A 15,292-nucleotide genomic window follows, 5' to 3' on the forward strand; every position below is an offset into this window, starting at 1 on the left:
GACACTTAATCTGTTGATTTGCCCTAACGCTGAGAGGCTTCAGAAGAGATTGGCTTCCACTGCCGCTGTACTAGCTGTAACTAGCTAATACGTGGTACGTAACTCGGACACCAAACGCAGTTCTCCTTGCTCCTTTGCCAGGTAAATCATAGGGCAAAATGCACCTACAGAAACGTTCCTTCCTAAGCGCGCCGTCCGGCACCTGCCATCGCTCCCGGTGCCGGGGCAAGCTGTAAATCCAGCCGGGGCTCAACGCCGCCGTGACCCGCTGCCGGGGGCGGGGCGCCCCCTGCCCCGCACGCCCCGCCCCGCCGCCCGCTCCCGGCGCCGCGGGGCGGGGCCGCTCCCGCACCACTTAAGCGCCGCGGGCGGCGCTGCGCCGCGGCCGGGCCGGCCATGGAGGCGGTGCGGGAGTACGTGGGCTCGCTGGCGCGGTGAGTGCGGGGGGCGGCGGGGCCGGGGAAGAGCCGGCTCCGGCTGTTCAGGAGCGAAGGGCGCTTTCCAGGCTGGGCGTGAGGGCTGGTCGCGGGAGGGTGGGGGTAAACCTGATGGACGCGGGGTGGGAGAGGCGGGCGGGCAGCTCTCGCAGCCTTCCGAGCCCCGCACGAAGGGCTGCCGAGGGACGCGCAAGCAGAAGCGTTGCGGTTTGAGCTCCTTTCGCCGGTGCGGTTGCTGGGATGCGTTCACCTCTCGGCAGGTGTGCGCAAAGAGCCTGAGCGTCAGGTGCGGAGCCTCGGTGTAGTTGGTATTGTCACTTGTACTCGGTGGCAGCGGGCACCGCGTGCTAACCACATCCATAGAAGTACAGTTCTGTACGCCGTTCAAAAATGAATCTACTTCTAGCTGCAGTTCTGGTATCTCTGCAGCTAATGTTTTAGCGGGGAAACCGAGTCTGCAGCCTGGTCAGACCCTGTCTGACTAATTTCTGACTCCTTTTTTTTTGCTTTGCTGTTACTGCTGTTGTCATTTGCCTGTGAACTCTAACCTCAAAACCAAACCGTGCCGTATTCTGAAGCCACTCGTGGTTGTGCAACATTGATTTTTCTGAGTGAGGCTGAAGATAGTTGCACCACATTTTTAGGCAAACATATGAGGCATACTGCAAACAAAGATAGAGTGAAATGTATGTACAGGGCTCAAGGGAGGCTTTTAATACCTGGATTCAACAACAACAAAAAAATTCTCTCCCACCAGCTGTGAAAATATGCTGAATGGCTAGGGCAGTGTCTGCGCATCCCTGTAGCAATATTGTAGTTATACCAAACTGGACAACACACTAGAGTTTGAAGATATTTGCTCTCTCAATTATAAACATTTTTGCATTTTCCACTGACATAGCATCCTTCACTCTTCTAGGGAAGAGTTATGAATTGACTCTTTTGGCTTCAAAGAATAGTAAAACAGGAGTGGAGTTGTCTCTATCTAACATGTCACTCAACTTTCTAATAAAGCTGACTGTACCTCAGTATGTTCCTTTCCACCACTTATTTCCTGACTTTGATAGTCTTTTAATAGGAAGTTCTTTTTGGTAACTCCAATCTATCAGAGGATTTCCCTGCATCATGAATTGGCTTGACTGGTTTCTGAGGACAACTGCAGCAAAAAGGGATCTTTCTAGGAGCCCTGAATGTAGGCTGTCCTGTTTGAGTCTGTGGCATTTGAGGGGGAATAAAGGAAAAACAAGCTTTCAGCAATAGCATCAGAAACTGAAGGGTTTATACTCTGTTTACCTGGCTTTTTTTAATCACACTGGCTTTTGTTTCCTAGTAAGTCTCATTAACTGAAACCTCAACCTGCACTGGAGCCCAGACTTGCTTCATAAACAGACTTGGTTTAAAGATTATATTGATTAGTTTTATTGACATGTAGGTGAAATGGCATCAATGTTAAATAACTGTTAAATGAGACTTTGGCTTCTGTTAAGTGACTGTCTGGTGGAGCTAATGGAAGTCCTGTTTTATTATTCTTTTTGGGTTTGGGTTTTTTTTCTGACTTTTTACATCTGATAGAGCTGTGTAGCAGTGTGAGGTGATTGATCTTTAATCACCTTTAAATTTCTTTAGTTTTCTTCAGAAAATGCTGCTCAGAGCTGCAAAACATGGCTTGTATAGTTGGCTGTGCTAATGCTGGAGGTGAACTGTGTTGGCTCAGGTCCTGCCCATGAGTTGTACACCTAACGCTGTGTATCAGGATGTATGTTTTGGCTTTTTTTTCTTATGCTTTGTGTTTTGTGAATGACAACTCGGCTTAAGGAATGGGAAAGAAAACTGTTCAACAGGACTGGCTTTTATTGTCCTCACAAAAAAAAAAAAATTGTCTTGGCAGTACTGTCACATATACCACTTAAGTAGCTATTCTATGTGCTAGTTTTCAAGTGTGCGAGAGGGAACAGCAGGTAACTAGCTCTGAAAACATTGTCTCTTGAATCCTGAGTGTTGTGATTTCTAACATCAGAGTGCCCTGTGAAGAGGAGTCACCAGCCCCAAGGTAGATGAGCAGGCTTTGTATCTAAGGAAAAGACTTGAGTGATTCACAACGGGACCTGCCCACAGACCAGTGGGGTAATTGGGAGACTTAAGTCAGTGAAGAGATTAACAAACATGCCCTGTCCTAGTATGCCTTCCTTTTGTGAAGCTTCAATATCTTTGTCGGTGCTACTCTGTCACCTTGTCTTCCTCCCTGGTCTTTGCCCTTCTCCAGGAGGAAAGTGCTTGTTAGCCCTTTAATTTGAAACAGTGCCTGTGTCCTGAAAACCATACTGACTGTTCATCATTGCCAGCTTTGTTACAAGAAGGACAGACTTCCGCCAGCTGTATGTATATATATGCAAACTGTTGAAAGCCTGGAACCTAATGGTTAGACAGTACTACCAAGAAAGTAGTAGCTTGAGCTAGAATAAAACTGTTGAACATCCCCCTCCTTTAAAAAAATAAAAGGTCCGATAATGCTGAGGAGTTTCCGAAGAAGGTAGGCTTTGGTGTACAGAGGAAAGGCAATAGCTCAAAGCCCTGTAGAAAGGCAGTTCAGATAGAGTTTCAGCAATTAATTTATTTCCTGCTTTCAATCTGACCAGTCACAAAAATGACTTTCTGCGCATCCCAAGAATATGCCTAAAGACCAGAGAAGAGGATTGGAAAAAATAGTTATTCTCCCTAGTTAATGTGGACTTGCACAAAAGGTGTGACTGGGATGTTATTAGTTGAGTAACTTTATACCATTTCATCATTATTCTAGGAATCCCTGTATTCTTTCTCTGGCTGCAGAAAGAAACTGCCATTTCACTCCCTCCCTGTGAAAGTCTCCAAGAGTAGACTTTACTACATAAAGTTGACCTTTTATACCTATTTGGGAGAACAAAATGGGGGTGCATCCCTTTCCCACCCCCTGTGCCATTTGGTATTAAGGAGCAAAAGGTATACAGGTGGTAAAGTCCAGGAGTGTGGGAGACAAAATATTGCCTCCCTTTTTAAAAGACTTCTTGGAGATCAATCCTTTCCAGGTGTTGTGTGGAGGGTGATTTTTGGCAAGCTGGCTATTGAATTAACCAATGTAATGTGGCAGCAAAAAGCTGTTGCTAGGTGTAAATGGGAGCAGGTCTGTACCTTGGTGTGGGAGTAGGCAATTACCAGTACTACGCACTCAGTTTACCTAAAGGAACCTAAACAGTCACTATTAAAAGATGTGATTGCCTAGGAAAACTTCAAACACTTTTAGAAAGTGGTTTAAATTCTTCCAGCCTCTCTGGTGGCCTGCTCCAACACAATGCATTTATGAACTTTGATCTTAATTTTCATTTCATTTAACTACTTTTGGTACATTAGGGCACAAACAAGTCTTATTTTGTGATTTTTTTCAAAACTGGTTGAAGCTTCATAGGCTGTAGATACTATTTAAAAGATAAACAACTTGGCTGTTTGAAAGTCAAGCATAACTGTATCAAAAAGCTCTGCTTGTGTTCTGATGCAAGGTGGTTTGAATTTGGGTAATATGTTCAGTTTCCTAAAGCAAACTCATTTCAACTAGCTGAAAGTAGTCTTGTGTGTTATCTCATTGAGTGCTTCTCTTGCAGGTAAAGAGAATGACCTAAGTGGCTGAATGCAGCAAGAGCTGCTGCCTTTCTAATTCAGTGTTAAAACCTGTCAGCCTCACTGTAACCATGACCTTGACATCAGTTGAGCTAGGGGTAGCCCACATCTGCTTGAAACGTTCTTAATTTTAGAAGTGTTTTCAAATGTCACTGGCAAAAGGAAGTTTAGAGACATGCCTGTAGGGCTATGTAGTATTTAGCTTTGAAAGCAAGTTCCATGAGTCTAATGTGACCTGTGAATTACTTGTATAACGTGCTTACATCAATGAACTCAACAGTCCTGCTTCTCACAGTACTTGACATGACTATTTTTATAACTATGCTGAATTTTTATTTGTTGTAGATCTTTGGTATCCATGGGAGCATCTGTGGGAGCAGTAACAAAACAGACCCTGTTCCCTTCTCTCATGCCTGCAGGGCGACCCTTCCGTGTATCAAATGCCTCCAGAAGCAGCCGGAAAGGAATTGTTGCAAGCAGTCTACAAGAGCTCATCAGCAAGGTATAGCAAACATTCCTACTCTGGATGAAACTTATAGTGAAGTACGGTATCCCAGAAAGGCAACACACAGACTCTTGTTCTTCTAAAAATCATTACTTGGGAAGTTCAGGAGGATGTCAGATAAGCCAGTCTTAATATGAAATGATGGCCCTTTTTTGAATGCTAAAGTCTACTGGTTTTTTGCAGACTTTAGATGCCTTCCTTATATCTGCTGGGATAGTTACTCTGGTTCTGGAGGAAGATGGCACAGTTGTGGACACAGAGGAGTTCTTCAAGTCCCTGGATGATAATACACACTTCATGGTTCTAGAAAAAGGACAGAAATGGACCCAAGTAAGTGTTGACTACCTCTCTCACTTAGATAGAAGTGAATGGAAGAATGCCTGTGGCCGCTGTAATTGTTGGAAAGAGGGAAGAGGAAAAAAACTTCCCTTGAAGAAGGCAAGGTATCAACTCCTTGCTAAGCTTTCCTGGAGGACAAATAAAGTTCTTCTTTTTTTATTGTCCCTTGCTTGGACATAGAACTATTGGCAAAAATCTGCCAAGAATTGAAATGAAACATTACAATGGAAAAACAAGGAAAATCCCCTGCTTTTGGAGAGCTTCAGAAATAACGTTGGTTTTGAGCCTTTTTGTAACATAAAGAAAATAAGGACTTCGACTGCGTGAAGTAAAAAACACGATGTCTTTTAAAGATTAGCTTTTGGGGGGGGAAATACCAAAATTAAGTCATGTAAAACAAGTTTTGCCTTGTGAATGCAGTAATTGTTTAGTGAAGGTTAGAAAAATGCCTGTGTTTAATCTTGGAAACAGCTGAAAGATGTCATTAAAACCTGATGTTAATCTACATGCTTCAAGATATTTTTAAGAACCATTAAGGCTGGCTAGCTTTAGCCTTCTGATTGTATCAACTTAGTGTTCAATTTGTGGTTCTGGGGGGGGAATAGCCATCTATTAATGTTAATAAGATAGTCAAATTCCTAATTGTCTTTCCATAGGATAGTTGTTTCTAGAAAGCTAGCATTAAAATTTCTTCTACCAGGTGCAGAGCTAGCTGAGGAGCTGTAAGCAGGTCTACCATTTTTCTGTTTGTACACAGATGGCTCAATTGTGTGGCCCTGTTCTCACAGTTTCCTGCTGTGGTGTGGGCAGTTTGCATATTTTTTCCCCAAGATACCTCACTGGTTTATCAACCTGCTGCATCTGGGCCATGAGCTCCAAAACCAGAATAAAAGTTGCAGCCAGAGTATGACTCCACGTTGCTCCTTTCCTCTCTGCCCTGTGTCCTGTCTGACATGGCAGCAGAACAAGCTTGAACGTTGCCCCCTCTTCAGGTTGTGCTGAATGACAGCAGGAGGACTGCTGCAGCTTCACAAATCATCTGAAGTTGTAGCACAAGCGCTATCATGCTTTATCCAAATATTCTGGGTGCTAGTGGGGGTGGGTGGGATGGGAGGGACATGACACACATGCTACCAAGAATGCCAGCTACTTGTACATATCCAAAACTGTTGTTGATAGGGGGCCCTTTTGCTGGAGCTCAGAGGCTATCAAAGTAAAACAGGCATAAAATTGCTGGCTAATGATATACTACAGTGTTTAACTTGGTCTGACTTATCATGGCACTGTCTGAGTGCTGGGGTGACAAGTACAAAAAGTCTTACACAACTTTATTGCTTCATTTAGCATGCAAAAAACAGCTTGGCAGCTGCCAAGTGGTTAACCTTGAGCACAACATGCTGAGCAGACAGAGTATCCCATCTACCCACTAGATGTCTCTATAAATATGGTTTGTCTTTACCATTTTCTTGAAGCAAGTGATCCTGAAAGCCTCACTGTCAGCCCTGAAGCAGACAAGTGCTGCTTTCAATAAAGGAGGCTTGGATTTAAGGTGGAAGATGACTTTCCATGTTCCTCTTCCTTTGCTTTTTCTCTTAAACTCAGTATTAAACCCCAGGCCTAATCAGTAGTGGTTCCCTCCCCATCTTACTACTTTAGTAGGAAGAAAGAGAAATGTTAAGAGCCAGGATTTGAAGTCTGGACCTGACTTTTCACAGGTGTCATCTTTGCAGCTGTCTCTAAAGAGTTCTCATCAGTATTGTATTCCTTTGTAAGCAGAGGAACCTAATGTCATCCTAGTTGTTTGGTGGCCCGTTTCAGTACAGATTAACTGTGCTACGTGAGCTGGCAACTGGAACATACCAGGATACTTAAATGGCAGGAACACATTACCTGTGGCTTCAGTATATCTGAAGAAAGAACTCAGGAAAGAAATATTCAGGAGGTGCTATGTCACTCTAGAACTTCTGTGTCTGTTTGGAATAGCCTCAGAAGCCTGGTCAAGACTTGAACAAAATTATATAAACTGTACACTTTTTTCCTCTGTGCTAATGCTCTTTAATTTTGGTTTAGAATTGATCAAGAGCTAGCCCCAAGACTGGAATAAGCAAGCTCTTTCTAAAGAGCTGCGCTGTTAATGATTGTTTCACTTAATTTCACTTTGGTTCATGGTAAAAACTGTCATTCCCTCTTTTTAAATTAGACAAGAAATGGAGTTGCTGCTGTGAGACAAAAGAAGAAAATGGGAGTAGCTAACATCACGTTTGATCTGTACAAGCTGAACCCTAAGGATTTTATTGGCTGCTTAAACATCAAGGCAACCTTTTACGAGATTTACTCTGTCTCGTATGATATCAAATGTATGGGAGCAAAAAGCATATTGCGGTAAGTGTTTCCACTACGGATCAGGTGTATGCATTAATATAAAATCTGTGTTTGCTTATTGCTTCTGTGAAGCAGGTGTATTTATAAACTTGGTATTTTTACTAATTCTTACATACTGGCTAATATGCTGAATCTTCCTTTGTAAGGTGTGGATAGCTGATTTGTAAAAAACTTACCATAGCTTTTTATGGTGGAATCTTAAATTTTCTCCAAGGCAAAAATCTTGTCAGATTGTGTTTACTGCAGAGGTTTAGGTACAGTCTTTGTTTTCCTGAGAGAATTTCCCCAGATTTCTCTGACTCGTTTGAAGAATGCAGGAAACTGAGGAAGAAGCATTGGACTCTTTGAAGGGGGGACTTCAAAGGGATGAAATGAAAGGAATTTGAGATCTAATGCCAAGAGATCTTAAAGCTTGCTCAGGCTTTTCAATACCTGGCTGCCAAATTCACCACCTGAGCTACATGGAAGCAAAGGAAAATGGAAGAGAGATGACATACTCTAATGTCTTAATGTGAATTTGTTGTCTGTAGTAAGACTGATGTCACTGTTTCAAGCTAGCTGTTCTCTAAGCAAACTAACAGAGCCTATCAAGGCCCACTGTCTCGTGCAGGACTAATCTGTGGTGCGTTGTGAGTTTGATAGAACTGGCTGTTGGGAAATGCTGTGTTATGCAGGGGCAGAATAATACTTGTCCCTTCCACTGCTTTCAACAGTGTGTTGAAAGTCTGTGCCTTGTCAAAGCCAGCTGTGTCCTACCCTGGTTGAAGAAAACTTGTAAGTTCAAACACCTTCCCAAAGGTGCCATATGTTGACAAGTGTTTAAGCTGCAGCCCTGAATTTCTCTCTCCGACCTTCCAAATTCTAGTTGAGACACAACAGTGTAGTGTTGCTGCATCTTAATACTTGAGGAACAGATCTGCCTGTACAGAACGAACAGATGTACATGCCAAAAGTGAGGCTTTCACTTCCTCTGAGCAACTTGTAGTCTTTAGTTTGAAGTCTTCAAATAGTCCCTTGTCTCATGATGCAGGTATTAAGTATTGTAATGCTAATCTTGTTCCCTGTCTTTTTGGCCTGACTGACCTCTTCCACTCTGCTTAGGTGGTCCCTTGCTTAATCTTTCAGGCTACAGCTGGTGTGATCATAAATGAGACTCGTGCTGCAGTGATTATCCAGCTATATACTATGCCTTCCTGTACCAATGACTTCCTTAGCCTTTCTTCAAAGCAAAGGTTTACCCTTGAACAGCTGCACTGATCTAGTTCCTATGTTTGTCAGGTCTCTTGGGCCAGAACAAATTTTGATTTCTGGCTATCTACTATGGAGATGAGTATCAGCACTGTAACTTGCACTGCTAAGGAGAGTTTGAAGTGACAGTTCTGTCTCCCTGCCAACACAGGGCAGCTGGTGAGAAAGAAGTGGTGCTGGCAAACAGCTGAAGTAGCTGTGGAGTTCTTTTGGAAGCACTGTTATGTTAGAGTTGAGCTGTAAGAGAAGTGCCAGGGTCAGGTTGGGAAAATAGTCAGCTAGGAAAGAACAGGGGTGACAGAAGAGATAACCTTGGGTACTCTTGAACACAACAGTGAGGTGGCCTGTCTCAACTTGCTGTTGAAACTGGAGACAATGTTAGGTTCTTGTAGTGCCTCTGCTAATGAGTTCCACATTAACTCTGCCCTCTCCCTGAGCCTTCTTGCAGAGTGTGAAGGGAAGGGACTGTAAAACACTGCAGTTGTTCATTGGTGGGAGGGGCTCAAAGCTTGCCAGATCCTGGTTAGTGTATTTCCCCTAATGGTTTCTCCCTGTAGTGTCCAACTGAAGGATTGAATGTCCAGTTCAACAAATAACTTGCTCCATGGCTTAAGTGACAACTGCTCTGGTGTGCAAGTGACACACTGCAGCTGCTCAAAAGCTGGGTACCAGGTGCAGCTTTCCTTACAACTGTAAAGCTCTTTGGCCTGTGCTATCTGGTGGAGGAAAGGACATACTGAAATGGCACGTGTGGGAAGCACAAATAAGGGTACAGTGCTTTTCAAAGGCTTCCCAGGCTCTGAGTACAAGGTGTTCTGCTCTTTTGAAGCATCAGATTTTGACTGCAAACCTTCTTTCATCACGGGGGGTGTAATTAATGTTTAAGAAGAAGACTTTGCCTTCTCTGTTAGAGCTCAAAGGAGAAGTAAGTAGTAGCAGAGGGTTCACAGCTGCATGTTTTCTCAGACAAGAATTAAGATTATCTTCCCCCTTTTTTTGCAGAAGAGGAATGCTGGTGTGATTCCTGCATCTTCAGGAACTGTTCCCTTTCCACTTTTGGAATGGTTCCAGTTCTTGTGCCACTTCCCCAAAGTCTCAGCTTCATACTTGTGAGGGCCCACTTAACTTTTGGGGGATGAGGCTTGAATATATAGCTCTTGGTACTGATGTCCCTGTTGTTTCTTGGGGAATGGGAGGAAGACACAGCTATAAGTTGAATAAATGACCATTCAAATACAATGATCTCTTTTCCTCTACAGTCCTGCAGTGATCTGCAGCTTATATGGTAGACCTCTGATGTAAGAACCTGATCTTAGTTTATGGATCTGTACTGATTCTTACATGGTATTATGTATTTGAATGCTGGTACTTACTAAATCTTTAAAAAAATAGAATAGCTGTGAACTGAGAATTCTTAAGGCTTGGAGCTTGGACAGCATTAATTTGCCTGGCTTCACTTGTTTTGCTGCTGGGCATCCACTGTAATGTGATTGCTCAGCTTCAGATCTAATCAACTTTGATCTGTAGCTTGGGGATGCTGGCAGTGTTATATTAGTAAATGGCCTAAAAGTGAAACATGAGGTGGATTCATGCTGCAGGAATGCTGCTGGGCTGTCAGGCAAAGTTGTCTTCAGTGGTGCTCTAGTAGTTTGAGTGATGTCTTTGCAGAAGGCCTGTAAATGGCTAACAAGATGACAGCCTGCTCTGTTAAATGTGTTTTCTGATTCTGCCAACATGTCAATGGTTTTCATCAGTGGCCACAAGTATTTTTTTCTAATGATGGTACAAAAATTACTAGCTTCTGAGAAGTGAGAAGGAATGAGAGTTTTAAATATATCTACCTAATTCATCCTAAAGGTGATGTGGGTGGGGAGAAAGGGGGGTAATGTCATCCTGATAGTGATTTTGGTTTGGTTTTTTTTTATTCCTAGGAAGATGCTTCAGCTGATGTCCCATGCAGCACAAATAACTGGACAGTTTCTTCTCTATACTGGAACATATATGTTGCAGTTGATGGGTGAATATGATGAAGATGGTGCATGTACAACAACATCAAGGCGGCAGTAGTGAGCACAGCTGCACTTCTGATACCGGATCCTTTTGCTTAGACATTTTCTTGCCCAGTTTTGATTGTAATGATGTTATAGTAGGGGGATGTCCACTGATGTGAACTAACATTTTTCCCATTTGGGAATGCTTGTAGGCCTTAGTCATAAAATAAGTATTGGGTGTTCACAGGCTCTTAACACAGCAAAAGGATGGGTGCCTAATGTCTGAGAATTTGGCAGAAGGAGAGAGGGCAGGTTTTTGCCCCAGCAACACCAAATGGAGACTAAGTATACTTAGAAACTTGCATGCTTTGTAACCAGTGGAATATTTCTTGCATTGATCAAAACGTAGTTTGATTGGGGTGTTTTTCATGGCTGTCTACTTGCCTTCTGAATGGACTGGGCTGTAAGGTGGAGGCACTGTGGGCTTTTTGTTTTAATCCTTAACAGTGCTTGTATTGGTGCCCAACTGGTATTAGGGTACAGAAGGGTGAAGTGTACTTATTTACTCCTGCTAATAATAGAACTACACAATACAACTGAATCTTGGTTCAGTAACTGACTACTTTCATGAAGTCTGGTTGGAGAAAGTACAACTACTAAGCAGAAGATTAAAACTTAGCCTTGTTTCCCTTAAAACAACTAACAACATTTCATTATATCTCTATATTTTTCTTCAAATCTACAGAAAGTTCAGGTTAGTGTAGCTGATACCAGTTGAAGAACCTGATATATTTAATGGCTCTCATGTCCAGTTCTGCCTGAAATAATGAATAACTTGCCATAGTTTCATTAATATGGCTTACAAGCAACCTGCTGAAGCTTCCTTCAGGGATTAAACAATCACTTCTTGAGGTTTTTACTGTTCAGTCACAAGATGACACTACATCCCAAGTTGTACTTGAGGTACATGTAAGAGATGCTGGATTTTGATGCCCCTGTGTTCAGGGGAGAGCAGCAAGACACCAGCTAGTCTTGTGTGACATACATATGTTCTAAACCGGGTATCTGTGTTTTGATAGTCTCCCAAGACAAGCTATATTAAAGGGAAAAGTTTTTAATCTTTAGGTAGAATGGTCTGTAATGTTTTCTACAGTTTAGCAAACTGCTAGTGTGGCCAGCTTCCAGTAAACTTTGTTCAATAGGGTAGAAAACTGGAAAATGAGCAGTGTTAGGCATCTTGCATCAAAATACAAACTCCCATTGCTGAAGGGGAAAAAGCCCGGCTTTGATTGTTCCTAGGTGTGGCTTTTGAGGTTTCCATTTGTTTGCTCATGAAGAATTTTAGTAAGTTGTTAGTCTTGCTTAAGACTGAAAGCTGTTAAGGAGATGGCAGATACAGGTAAATGTGTCTGACCTGACAGCAGGTGTCACCTAGGAGGAAAAGCTCTGGTGCCAGTGAACAAGTGGGGCAGGGGAAGAACGTAATGGGAATGAAAGGGAAAGACCAGTGTGGACCTCACAGTGCTTACCATGCCTTTCCTGAGATGGGAATCCATTAGCTATGTGCATCAACTGCGCTGATCAGTTGGAGGAAAACCTAATCTGCTGAAAGAGAAACAGGTAGACTGAAAAGACCAAGTGTTATGGTCAGTGGGAATTATTCTGATCTGTCGGTGGTCTGTTCACTTCAAATGTCACTAGTATGTGGCAATGTTGGTTTTGCTTTTATCTGCAAATTTTACCTTCATGTGCTTATTTTTACCTTCTCTTTGTGGATGTGACTTAGCCAGCTGGTGTTGTATTTTTCAAATCACTCTTGTGATGAAAAGCAGCCCAAATCCCAGTGTTAAAGGGACTGATGGACACAAATTCAGTAGGTCTCTGCCTGTCTCTTCAGTAATGGTATTAAAAATAAGTAGACAGCTAAGAAAACCCTTAGATTTTTTTTTTTTCCTGATTTCTGTTGTTTCCCATCTACTTCTGAGTGTTTGCTGGAGAAGGTGGGAGGGCACACTGCCTGAGACAAGGGGAGGACTGGTTCTTTCCTAATTTCTCACAGGAAAGAATGCCTGTAGCTTGCAGAACTGTCAGGTTTCCTTCAGAAGAAAAACTATTTTGCGAGTAGTGAGAGAGTTTATATTAAAATGGAAGGTTTATACTTCATCTGTATTGTTCTTGACACCTTACACACACGCCTCTATTTTTGCCATGATAACTGTAGGCCAAAGTCTTTCTGCTCCTATCAAGAAATTGCATTTAACTGTTGCAGTGCAAGGAGTTTGTCATTAATTCTTTCAGTTTTTAATGACTACTTATTCTGTTAAAACAAACCCACCTCATGAAAGCAACTCCATGTAATGGTCCTAAAAATATTTATGTTGCTAACATTAAAAAACCTCAACAAACAACTTGCATAGTTCAGTATTACTTTGTGTGAATTGTCTCTTCAACATCTATAATATAAAAGCTTTTGCAAGTCTTAACTATGCAGATCTCAAATTCCAGCCTTTTATAGCCGGGGCGATTGTTACAGAACTAACATTCCGTGGTTTCCAGTGGTCCTATCAGAGAAACTGGTGTGATCTAAAATGCTAGCTTGGTATGAACTTGCAATGTTTTTAGGCAGCTTCTTTAACAGCTTAGCACTTGAGCTGCTGAAGGACATGTGAGGTGCAAGGTCTCTGCCTCAGAGCATCTCCCTCTAATTCAAAATGCAAACAGTGAAACAAAGTAACTCAGCTTTGATATTTTTTCAAAATGGGAGAAGTGTCTTGGAAGCTGTAAGTGTCAAATGTTTCATTGCTTCTGAATCGGGGCTTTGCCACAGGCTCAGTATTTGGGGGGGCGGTATTTGCTACTATACCAGCTTCATTCCAGAGATAAAGTTTTGGCTGTGGGTCAGACTAGTGGAGTTTGTCACTCTCAGAGTTGCAACCAGTTTGACTTTTTTTTTTTTTACAGACTGCTTAGGAAGCATAGCTTTTACTTCAGCTGTATGTGGTACACAGAAAAGAACAACTTCAACATTATCTCTTTCATAAAATTATATAAAAGTAGCATACAATATCTAGCAAGACACAGGAAAAACTAAAAGCATAGGCTTTTAACTGCAGGTATGTAGAGAAGAAGCTAACTTTTCTAGTTGACATTTTCGGCTTTAATTTGTTTTTCAGTAAACTCTGTTAATCTGCACTTGTTACTGTTGCAGTCAGTTGGTAGCAGTGATTGCTTGAAGGTGTGAAACATGTTTACTGCCTCCTGGTTTGCAGTGGTGACCCTTTTTGCCTGTTGCTTTGCATCACTTACTAACAATGCACCAAGTCATACTCTCTAGTTACCAAAAAAGGAATTTTCACTGAAGTACTCTCTTGTTGACTCAGGCACAGTTCATGCTTTGCAGGCAAAACAAAGTTGCTGTCTTTATGACTAGAATGAAGAATCTAGTAGCTTTTGTTTGCAATTTATCATTATTTCATTTCCTTCCTTTCATAAATCGACAAAGCTGTTGCTTTCTTGCACCTTCCTATTCTTTCAGGAGGAATAGAATTAAAGCTTTTCTGTACAGAGGGAGAGGAAAAGGCAGGGTCTGAATTCCTTAAACAATTTAGAATATGCCCTAGGAAACATCCTGAATACCTTCCCTACAGAGAAGGGAAGGGTAAAGAAAGGAAAATGGGACTTTGAGCTGAAAGTTTTTTTCAGTACAGTGAGTAGAGAAGTGTTAACAACTTAGGAAATATTTGTAAGTCTGAATATTAACTGTGAAGATAAAACTACATTTGATCACTTGTAACTGACTAGAATTATAACTCTAAATCATTTCAGCATGCTGCTTCCTGAGATAGGACTTGAACTAAAGGCACAAGCTTCCTTAAAAACAAAAAACTTTAAAACCAAAGTATATTTTTTACTTGATGCCTCAAGTTTTGCTGAAGGTATTAATGTGATTAACAGCTTCAGTTATGTATTAGTATCCTTGAGGGGTTTAGAGTTAATCACTGCTTTCTCTACCTTACCTTGCAATATATGCAGTGAAGACATTTATATACATGAGGATTGCTGTTTTGCTAAGGGAAAAGATAGTATTTTAACACTTCACAATTTTCAAGATCAGTTGTTTAACTTGCTATGAAAATTGAAATGGGTGAGAATTGTCAGTGATGGCAATATTTTTCTGATGTGTGGTGCCAATTATAAGAAACACTGTCCATGAATGAATAAATAAAATCAAATAGTGGCTTTGGATGTTGTCTCTGTTAATTTCCTGAATAACTTATTCCTGAAATCATAGATGCTGATGGACCTATGGTCTGGCACAGACAGTTTCCAAATGCTGCACTGCAGCAGTGAAGTAACTGGATACTATTACATGGCTCTGAACTCTTAACTCTTTACTGCTGACTCAGTTTCTGGCCTCAGAGAAACCCTGCAAACTGTTTCCTTTCCTACAAAAGGAATGCTTTCCATCTTTTACCAAAATAGCAAAAGACTACAAACTACTGAGTACAGGAGAAAGAAGGCTTCAGCAACCTCTGGTTTTCACCAAATACTGTAAGGATCAAGGACCTCTCTTTCTAATGCCTCATGAAAACTCCCTACAGTCATTTACCTACAGAGACAGTAGTATGCAGTTGATTGCAGGGAAATACAACTTTAGTGAAATATTAGGTTTGTCTAGTTCAGGATTACCTTAGTCTTCAGTGTGCTCAGTCTAGTGCATTTCTAGCTACTAAGTACATCCT

The 15,292-nt window shown here is 41.8% G+C and overlaps 1 protein-coding gene across 1 annotated transcript; it reads left to right on the forward strand.

The window, feature by feature from the left end:
• The first annotated feature begins 314 nt into the window (after nt 1-314).
• On the forward strand, nt 315-14,795 carry CIDEA (cell death inducing DFFA like effector a). Its single transcript, XM_056332360.1, has 5 exons — nt 315-434; nt 4,431-4,587; nt 4,774-4,920; nt 7,130-7,311; nt 10,491-14,795. The coding sequence occupies exons 1-5, from the start codon at nt 397-399 to the stop codon at nt 10,624-10,626; spliced, it is 660 nt and encodes a 219-aa protein (XP_056188335.1). The 5' UTR covers nt 315-396; the 3' UTR covers nt 10,627-14,795.
• The last annotated feature ends 497 nt before the right edge of the window (nt 14,796-15,292 follow it).

The sequence above is a fragment of the Falco biarmicus genome, chromosome 3 (genome assembly GCF_023638135.1).
Source record: "Falco biarmicus isolate bFalBia1 chromosome 3, bFalBia1.pri, whole genome shotgun sequence".
Lineage (NCBI taxonomy): Eukaryota > Metazoa > Chordata > Aves > Falconiformes > Falconidae > Falco > Falco biarmicus.

Excerpts from the sequence above, each read along its gene's own strand:
- CIDEA (XM_056332360.1), top strand. The coding sequence starts at position 397 with ATGGAGGCGGTGCGGGAGTACGTGGGCTCGCTGGCGCG. Across the intron at positions 435-4,430 it reads TACGTGGGCTCGCTGGCGCG|ATCTTTGGTATCCATGGGAG; the intron begins GTGAGTGCGGGG and ends TATTTGTTGTAG. Across the intron at positions 4,921-7,129 it reads AAGGACAGAAATGGACCCAA|ACAAGAAATGGAGTTGCTGC; the intron begins GTAAGTGTTGAC and ends TTTTTAAATTAG.